This window comes from Chelonia mydas, chromosome 15 (genome assembly GCF_015237465.2).
Source record: "Chelonia mydas isolate rCheMyd1 chromosome 15, rCheMyd1.pri.v2, whole genome shotgun sequence".
NCBI classification, from domain to species: Eukaryota; Metazoa; Chordata; order Testudines; family Cheloniidae; genus Chelonia; species Chelonia mydas.
Genome location: NC_057856.1, coordinates 9,193,116 through 9,202,501, shown reverse-complemented (window position 1 = coordinate 9,202,501; position 9,386 = coordinate 9,193,116). Strand labels below are relative to the sequence as shown.

Sequence of the window (9,386 nt, the reverse complement as noted above, 5' to 3'; positions counted from 1 at the left end):
ACAAGTCCTTTTAATTTTAACCAAGAGGCTGCACCTTCACACCCTGTAAGGAAGAGCCAGTACTTCACATGTGCAGAGAGGCAGTGCCCCTTGGGTTTAAGCATGTTTTCTGTTACCCCCAAACACACAGCTCCCTTGAACTCCAGTTGCTCCCTGGGCCCTGCCCACCACTCCCTTCCCCTGTACATGTTAGAGAGAAAGAGGATACTCTTCTGAGCCTCCCCTCTCCCGGAGCATGCATTCAGCTCCCCCCCACCCCCCGAAGGAGTTTAACAAAGGTGATCTGAAGCCACCTAGAGAGAGTCTAAAGGCAGTTTGTTAGCCACTGGGGCCAAAGCTTTTTCCAGAAAGGGAACAAAACCATGTTCAAGTCCACTTGTGATTCTGTCCTTTTAATGGAACTAAAAGCAAACAGCAAATAATGCACAACAATGACTTGCACAAACAATATCAGCTACATTAATTTTCTGGTTCAACAGAAGCTTCCAGGGTCAAGTTTTTTCCCCCATTCCAGTATATAGTTAAATCAAATTAAAGGGTACAGCAGTCACCTGACATACTGGTGTGGAACCGAGCAGCTCTGCAGAGCATCTCTGACCTACTGCTATCTCCAGGGAACATCTGAAAGTCTTTTTGGATAGTAGCTGACCTTGGGTAGTCACTACAGTATCCCCCCTCCTATAGTAATCTGCTATCACCACTTTTTAGTGACTAGTGAATCCGGTCTTTCCCCGCTACTTTGTACGTCTGCATAAAGGCAGGCTCTGGGTGTTTTAATTTGTTTGCTACTGTAAGTCAAATCTTTCTCCTTCCAGACTAATTGTGAAGTTTGACCTAAGATTGCAAGGGCAGGTGGGAACACATGCAAGGGGGGTTCTTGGGGATTAGCTCATCCCCAGGAACCTCAGCTCATTCTTACCATGAGAGAAGAGAAACAGAAGCCATATTCTCCCCCCCCACCCAAAGAGTTTCAAAGACACAGGCTTTTCAGGATGGCCCAGGAGGTGTAAGCAGCTCTCAGCATTTCACCATAGCATATTTCTGGATTGTACTAGTGCTCTTTAGGCAGCACTGGTTTCTGCAGAAATGGGCACAATAAATGGTACATTTTCCCTTTACCCCTGTCTGGGTAGGGACCACTTGCTCCTAGCAACACTGAGGTCTGCATTGGTGATTGGGCAGGACCCCTCCACCTATGCAAAAACTACATTAATACTGAAGCAGGTTCCGGTCACAGCTGTACACTGGGTAAGGGGCTCTGGTTCCACCCAGTAACTGTTTGCAGAGGCAGCACAGAGCTGGGTAAGAGGAAAGGAGCAGCAGGGACAGTGGTAGAAATTGCTCTTCTCCAAACACTTACTTTTGCCCAAACTTTGTCTCCCAAAAGACCGATCCATCTCGCTCAAAGCTAGTTTTGTTCTAAGTGATGGGATTTGGGGATGTAGGAACAAGGATGAGAGGCTTAAGGGTTGCCCCTCCCCGCTACTTCCCAGACAGCTGCTCGTAGAGTTTGGGCACATAGCTATCCCACTCCGCCTGATAGCACGTGCCAGCCACTGGGTTTCCCAGCTTGTACTTTTTGCGGAAAGATGCCACTTGGAACTTCCCACGTTTGTCACCAGATCGGTTCGTGAGGATGGGTTCGTTGCAGTTCAGTGGCTGCGGCTGTTCGTAGACCAGCCACACGTACCGGTGAAGTCCTGCAGATTGGGTGGGAGAGAGAGAGACAGACACGCTATGTTAAATAGAAGAAAGAAAATCTGTATTTGTTTTGTTTTCAAGGAAAGCACTAGGGTACAAAAGCTTGTGATCATACACACCCCTATACAAGGGTCTGATCCATACGTTAACCTTGTTATTGCGTATAAACAAACCATTCTGGTATCCTACATCATGGAGGCGGTCATGAGTCAAGTATACAATGAATGTGCAGACATAGCACCAGGTGTAGACATTAGATAAGCGTGCCAGGCATTGTACACAGACAGGAGCTCTAGGGCAGACATCTTATAGTACATGGATGGAACTTTCATTGGTTCCAGGGTTTGGCTTTTTAGCCATCTTGTTGCATAAGGGTTAAGGACGAGTTTGAGGCCTTTTGGACAAGTGTTTTAAGGGAAGGACCTGTAAGATAGGATGGTGCCATTGAGTCCATTATATCAACCACTTTCAGTAGTATTGTCCACTTTAATAGACTGTGGCTGAAGGCAGAAGCACATGTTTTGCATAGATCTTAGGTCTAGGACAGCAGAATAATTTGTATTTTTCTGGCACACTCCAAGCAAGTCTTTAAGAACGCATGTTCAGCATCCAGAAGAGCAGCAAAACAATTCCCACAGAACGTACTGACTCAGGGGAATTGCCAAGCATGGCCGTGTGTGACCTGCAAGAATGTGGGGTCATCATCAGCTGTCAGTTTATGAAGATAAAGTGTATGGACAGTGCCAGCTCACGCCTTGGGCAGGTAAATATCTGCCATGAACCTTTACAACTGAAATTGTCACCATATTTCCATTTTTCCCCCCAGGTGTGAAGAGTGGCTAATACAGCTCTGTGGGGTTTGAAAGCTGAGATGTTGGCATATACTGAGCACACACACTGCAAACAGTTCTTCAGCTGTAGCAGAGCCATTTTTTATGCAGATTGCACCAACTCCCACATACAGAACTGTTTTAGTCTCCTCGGCCTAACACCTGCTCTAAGTGATGTCAGAGCTTAGACTCCCAGACAAGCATTAAGTTCAACTTGTCCACTACGTTTACGCAGGAGAAGAGATGTCCAGCAGCTGGTATCTCTCAGGTAAACAGCTTCTTTACTTACAGGAAAGAAGATTTAATACATGAACAAAATGCACCAGCTACGTCTGAATAGCCTTCAGGGTCACATTTGAACTCAGTTCTCATCTGGGAACCACCCAGATATCAATTCAGTGACGTTCCCTCCAGCCCCTGATGCAGGCAATATGCTAGTCGTTTACTTTCCCTGCATGGTGGAAATATTCTAGAGGCAGATGGACAGTGCTTGGCCATGCTATCCACATTGCTGCTTAGACAGCAGTGTGCTCTGCACTCCTGGTGCAGGAGGTATACACACGAATCCTCATTTCTTTGCCCACCAAGATGGTGACTTCATTCTCTCTGTACATTACAGCTCCCTGCACGCTCCTGCTTGGGTCCCTCTACATTACGATCTACTCATTCACAGCATGGATTAGTCAGTCAAGTCTGAGTACTGTAGTATTCACTGTAGCAAGGAGTCCTGCATTAGCCCATGCAGGACCAGAGTGATATGTGGGGGCTACCACTTACTAACCTGTCCCTTTGGGTGGCCCAGAACCAACATAATCAGAAAGGACACACCCACTGCTGATGTCGTTTCCTTTCATGTTGACAACCAAGAAGTGATGCCATTCCCTAAGACGAAGAACATGCCCAAGTTAGAACCAATAACAGTCTCTACGGATTACTGGACCTGCCAAGTGAATTAAATGGACAGCCAGAAAGATGGCTATTAGAAGCAGAGTATTTCTGCACTCACTCCCTGTCCTGGTGGAACATCACAGGCTTTTGCTGTCCCTGCCAAGTTTGCGCCACATACACACACAAGGATGTAGTTTCACATGAATATCATTGGCCGGACCTGTTCAGATGAAGCTAAGAAGCCAGCAGGGCAGAGGTAAGTGCTTTCTGCTCACCACAAAGCATGCAGCAGCACTGCTCTGAGCATTCATTGTCGGGGGCACGTTTCCCATCCTTGGATGTCTGGGTGGGGAAGGATGGTTACTGGCTAACATTCAGGACCAGGAGCTTTGGGTTCTGTTGCAGGCTTTGCTATATAGGCTGACTGCAAGGCTCTAGCAATTCACATCACCCTTCTCAACTTGATTGGTGCAGCAGAAATTTTCAGCTGAAAGGCAGCATGAAAGTTCAACTAATAGTTCAGTGGTCAGGCTATTGACATTTATGGCAGACAAGAGAGGGAAACTTCCAAAATTCTCCTACACTATTACCTGAACTTTGGATCCTTCCTGCTTGGAGCATCTGGGTCAGTGAGAACCAAGGTGTAGAGTTTCTGTGGATCACAGCCATCCCACTCAATGCTGGTTGGGCAGTTCTGAACCTATAATGATTAAGTTGTATGCCAGTCATTAAACAAGAAGGGAAAAACAGTCATATCCCCGTAGAGAATCCATCACCCCCTCTCCAAGTGCTGCAAGCCATAAGTTATATTGGGCATGCAATTGACACACCACGCTAACGTTATTACATAGACCCGTTTTCATTACACCAGAAGGGAGACTGCTTGTAGATTCTACCTAAAAATGAAGGATTTTAATGAGGTGAATGTTTTTTCTTCCACTTAGAATGTGTTTGAATAAAAACAACCCCCACAAACTGCAGCATTTGGCACTTAAAAACTGCACCTCCGTGGTAGTGACAAGAACTTGAATGCAAAACACAGAAACTCTAAGAATGAGGCACCTCTGTTTCTGTCATCTGGGCACAGTGAAGCGTAACTGGCAGATGCATGCTACAAAGGATCAAGGCTGGAGTCCTTGACTCAGTTATGGAACGCATCTACTCCTTACCTCGTACTTGGACAGTAGAAACACTCCCTGGCGTGGTGGAATTTTCCACCCTGTTGAGAAACGGATACCCGCTGGGCACTGCTGTTGGTATACAGCCAAGGAGGATTCCAACCCAACACCGCAGCACCCTCCTCTTACGTACTCCATTTCCTAGCAATGGGGTGGTGGTGTTGGAGCAACACAGGCATCACCACAACCCCCTGGAGCACAGTGGGCCTGCACTTTGCTCTCATGCTGGGGCAGGTCAGGAGGAACGCTGCCGCGATCAATGGACTTAGCCTGCCGGAAGCCAGCAGCCAGGCAAGTCCAGTATCAGTGGACGCCAGAGGCTCCCACGTGGGTCATAGGGCCAAGCAGATCGTTTCTGTTTGGCTCTCATGGAGCAGGAATCTCGGGCAGCAGACCTAAGAGCTGGGACTCACCCCCCCCCACACACGCTGTGCTGGCCGGGTAACGGGTTCGAGCCCCTCGGCCGGCCCACACCGCTGCGTCATGGTAGCGGCGCCGAGCTCCCCCGCTCCCCCGGTAAGCGCCCCGGCGCCCCACCCCTGCAATGAGCCCCCCCTCCGAGCGCCGCCTTTCGGCTCTGCCCCCCACTCCAGCCGGGCTCGGCCCCGCCCCGGGGGGCCACGGCAGCGCCCCTCGGCGAGTTCTGGGGAGCGGCTGCGCGGCCTCTGCCGCTCCGGGGAGATCCACGGCCCCGGAGAGGCCCCCATCCCGGGCGGGGCCGTGACCTCCCCCCGCCGCAGGCAGCGGCCTGCCCCGTTCCGCCGCCACGGAGCGGCGCTGCCCGGAGCCAGCCCCTCGCGCCCGGCCTCCAGCGCGTAACGACCCCGCGCCCGGCGCAGGCCGCTCGGCCCCTCTCTCTGCCCCGCGCCCGGGGCGGGCAGCGCGGGCCGAGCCGCAGCAGGCCGGAGGCGGGGGCTGCCCTGCCGCGACCGGCTCCCCGGGCCGCCCGGCTCGAGCCCGGCCCTACCTGGGTGGGGGTCAGCACTTGGCCCAGCTCGCCTATCGCCGCCGCCGCCCCGTACTGCACGCGCAGGGGCTGCGCCGGCCGCTGCTCCACCTCGCCCAGGCTCAGCGGCCCGTCCCACAGCGCCAGCGCCATCCTCGGCCCCCAGCGGCTGCGCGAGCTCCGGGTCTGGAGTGGGCGCGCGCCAGCGGCTCCCCTTTGAGGGGCGGCGGGGCCTGGCTCCCCCCCCCCGGCTCCCATTGGCCATGGCGGGCAGAGGGGGCGGGCCCCGTCTCCCCTCTCCGCTCCCATTGGTCTCCGTGAGCAGAGGGGGCGGGGCCCGGCTCCCATCTCTGCGCGTGCCGTCTCGTGTTGCAGGGGCGGGGGCGAGGCGGAGCGGAGCTGGCTCCGCGGGCTGGGGCGGTGCCGGGGCGGGCCGCCTCTCGTCAGGGGGCTGTAGCAGCCTGGCCGGGCCCCGCCCAGCTGCCTGATCAAAGAGGCCCGGTCAGTAATTGTCAGCATCGGTCCTGTTGCAATAACGCCCCCACCCCCCCGAGCAGCCCCTTGTCCTGGGTGCTGCACAAATGCACCCGAGGTACAATGCAAACGCGTAGGCCTGAGGCCACCCCTGCACCGTCCTGTGTCCTGGGGCCACTGGGAACCTGTCTGCTCCCAAGGTAGCTGAGAGCAGCCCTGAGGGTTGCTCTGACTTGCACCAGCGGCCAGTAGCCCAAAGGGACCATTGCAGCAGCTAGGAATAGCCACGATCATGGATGTAGAAATGCCTCCTGGTTCCAGCCTTTCCCCTCCCCATGGTTCCCTGTAGTAGGCGGTGATATAGAGCTGGCTGGACTGACTCAGCCTATGCGGGCGGAGCACCCCAAGGAAGATCCAGCTGGTTTACAGCCCTTCCCCTGGGGCGGCTCTGAAGTGGGCCCTTAGAATTTCCGCCTCCGGGGAGCGGTGAGTAGAATTTTGCGAGGCTGCACTGGAGTGTTTGTGAAGAGCAAACCAGGGATTTATTACAGTCCCTGAGTTCTGTGCAGTCACAGGACGGAGAAAGTATTTTGAACATTTTCTTTGCGACCCCAAGGACTGTAAACGTTCTTCTTTTAAATGAAACCGTTAATTCTTCAGCCCAGCGTGGGGAAAGGACTGCCTTGCTAAGCTGCTGCGACTGGGCCCTTGGGATGAAGTGGTTGTTGGGCAGTGGAGCTCAGCCTTGTATCTTTTTTTTTTTTAACCAAAGTCCTTAAAACAAAAAACCCTACTAGGGTCTGATCAAATACCCCACCCATGGCCTGGGAAGCAACGCAGCCCATCAATGAATACGGGTGCCCCAGGGTACACTTCCTGCTGACAGTTACAGCCATGATTGGAATCTGCCATTGTGTAAGGGGACTGTTGCCCCCTTACTAACATTCAGTGGGGGTGTTTTGGTTGGCTAGCTCTCAGTACTAAAAAGGGGGAAGGGTCTATGGGAAATCAGGATGCTGAGATTGACAGTCCCCAGGAACAATGGGGGAGAGGCCCATGCTCCAGGTCAGCCTGAATGACAGGGCGGGCAGGCTAATCAGGGAGTCAGGAGGCCAGAGAGGTCCTGTCCTCCGTGTGAGCTGGATTTGCCTGGGTCAGACAGAGTGGGGCAGAGCTAAGGAGAAAGCAGGGGCCCGAGCTGAGCTGGGGAGCAGAGCCGTGCCAGATCCAGAGAGAGCAGACCCTGTCCTGGGAGCAGAGCTGCAGCCCCAAAGCCGGAGGCACAGCCCAGAGAGAGCAGACTTGCTCTGGGAGGAGAGCTGCAGCAACCAGAGCCAGAGCGGCCAGAAAAGCGGCCCAGGAAGCAGGTCAGTGCTGGGAGCAGAGTCACAGAAGCAGCCTGCAGAGCAGACCTGTCCTGGGAGCAGAGCTGCAGCAACCAGAGCCAGAGGGGCTAGAGCAGCAGCCCAGGGAGCTGGAGGCAGAGCAGCAGCAGTGCAGAGACCGAGTAGTGCAGCTGGGGCTGGAGCAGTCCGGAGCTGGGTGCGGTGAGCAGCTGGGGAGACTGAGGGGGACCCTGGGCAGCGGGCCCAGCACAGGGAGACGCCTCAGCCAAGAGGCTCTGCAGGCCAGGCTTGGATCGTAACCCCGACAGGGCGGGGGCGACACTGGGCAGAAGGGTCCTACCACTTAGAGCCTCAGAGCGTGTGGCCGCCACCAGAACGAGTGTCCAACCCACAGCATCCCTACAGCACAGCCAGGGCCTGAGAAGGAGGCCTGGGACTTACAAGGAACAGACTGTGAACTGCCCTGACGTTCCAGAGACACTGTTTGTGATGTTCCTTGCCACAGAGCGGGGTGATGTGTTTCCTTTAACTCTTTCCCATTTTTCCTTATTCTTTTTCAAATTAATTGTTGTTTAAATAACTTGCATGTGTTTTAACTTGTATGTAATGGTCAGTGGGTCAGAGAAGTGCCCAGCGCAGAGAGAGTACCCCGGAGTGGGGACACCCTAGCCCCTATCCTAGGTGACTGCAGCAGGGTTGGAGGTCGAGCCCCCCAGGAATCCTGGGCCCAGCCTTGTTGGGGTTACGAGGACTCTACCAGACAGGAGAGTGGAAGGGGAGTCCTCAAGGGCAGGGAGGCCACTGGGTAAAGGAAGTGGGAGCGAGGACTCAGATCCTTTCGCTAGCCCACTTCACCGGGGTCGTGCAGAAGCCAGGAAAGTTCTCCACAATAGCAGGACTATTCCCCCGGCTTACAATTGCATGGAGGTTGCCTGAGGTGAATGATGAATTTCCTCACTGGTTTAACCTGGCTACTTATCTGATTAATACTAATGACTTACGTCCAGGTTACTATTGTAAAGGGCGTTTGGGTAGCTAGCCCTTTTGTGACACTTCCCTGAATTCTATTCATTTGACACCTTTGCAGTGTTACACTTAAACCATACAGTATAGAAGAAAAACTAATTGCATCACCAGAATCATGTGCCTACCAAAATACAGTACTGTATGTTAGGGCACTGATTCTCCTCCCTTTCTACACTGGGACCTCTCTACAACCTCTCTCGTCTAGCTGGCATCCCCCTTCCTCTTAGCAATATTGGAAAGGGCAGGGTGGTTGCAAACCCTGACCACGGTTTGCAGCCTTGGTTGAGAATCTATTGGAGTGTTGTTAGGATTGTGCAGCGTATATATGGGGCACGTAGTCAGGACTCCTGGGTTCTCTTCCTCACTCTACTACTGGCTCAACTTACGTGTGCCTCAAAATTTGCAGATCAATAAAATGAGGATAATAATTCCTCCCTTATACGGGGTGGCATGAGTTTTCCAAAGGATCCCAACATGTGTCAGAGCAGAGGTTGGGCCTGGGAACCTATTAGCGACAGAAATTCCCATGTCATTTACTCGTAGCGGAGTGTGGTATTTCCATTTGCAGTTGCAATGGGAAGGCTAGTAGGGAAGCAACAAGGTCACTTCCTTACCTGTCTCCCCTGATGCAGGCAGGCAAGTGTGACCTTTTCTCCGGGGGTCCAGGCCTCAGGCTGTGAATCACCTTGTTTCCCCCCCAGGGTGACCAAATGTCCCGCTTTAATAGGGACAATCCCTATATTTGGGGCTTTGTCTTATATGGACATCTATTACCCCCCATCCCTTGGCCTGATTTTTCAGTCACCCTACGAGAGAAAGACAGACAGACACAGACAGACAGACTTGCTTGTGCTTAACTGGGTGCGAGCTCTCTGACTCCACCAGTCTGCAGTGTTCGCCACCCAAACAATCTCCTCTGGGCTCTGCCAGCCCTCACTTTGTCCTGCAGGTAAGAATAGGTGCACCCAGCCCCTGAGTCCCTCCGAAAGCATCCCCC

At 53.2% G+C, this 9,386-nt stretch overlaps 1 protein-coding gene and 1 long non-coding RNA gene across 2 annotated transcripts in view; both read right to left on the bottom strand.

Moving 5' to 3' along the window:
* Positions 1 to 371: 371 nt before the first annotated feature.
* Positions 372 to 5,821, bottom strand: PEBP1 (phosphatidylethanolamine binding protein 1). Its single transcript, XM_037878801.2, has 4 exons — positions 5,565 to 5,821; positions 4,010 to 4,119; positions 3,313 to 3,413; positions 372 to 1,700 (listed from the first exon to the last, which is right to left on the bottom strand). The coding sequence occupies exons 1-4, from the start codon at positions 5,799 to 5,801 to the stop codon at positions 1,483 to 1,485; spliced, it is 666 nt and encodes a 221-aa protein (XP_037734729.2). The 5' UTR covers positions 5,802 to 5,821; the 3' UTR covers positions 372 to 1,482.
* Positions 5,822 to 8,224: 2,403 nt separating this feature from the next.
* Positions 8,225 to 9,386, bottom strand: part of LOC119563777 — a 23,737-nt gene continuing 22,575 nt past the window's right edge. The window contains exon 5 of the long non-coding RNA XR_005222379.2: positions 8,225 to 8,894. This is a non-coding gene — a long non-coding RNA (uncharacterized LOC119563777). The remainder of the gene's footprint in view (positions 8,895 to 9,386) is intronic.

Bases quoted from the DNA above. Each gene is read 5' to 3' on its own strand.
- PEBP1 (XM_037878801.2), bottom strand. From the start codon at position 5,801: ATGGGAGCCGGGGGGGGGGAGCCAGGCCCCGCCGCCCCTCAAAGGGGA. The intron at 4,120-5,564 runs GTAGGGCCGGGC...TAATCATTATAG, and splicing joins AAGTGCTGACCCCCACCCAG to GTTCAGAACTGCCCAACCAG. The intron at 3,414-4,009 runs GTAATAGTGTAG...TCTTCGTCTTAG, and splicing joins AGGAAGGATCCAAAGTTCAG to GGAATGGCATCACTTCTTGG.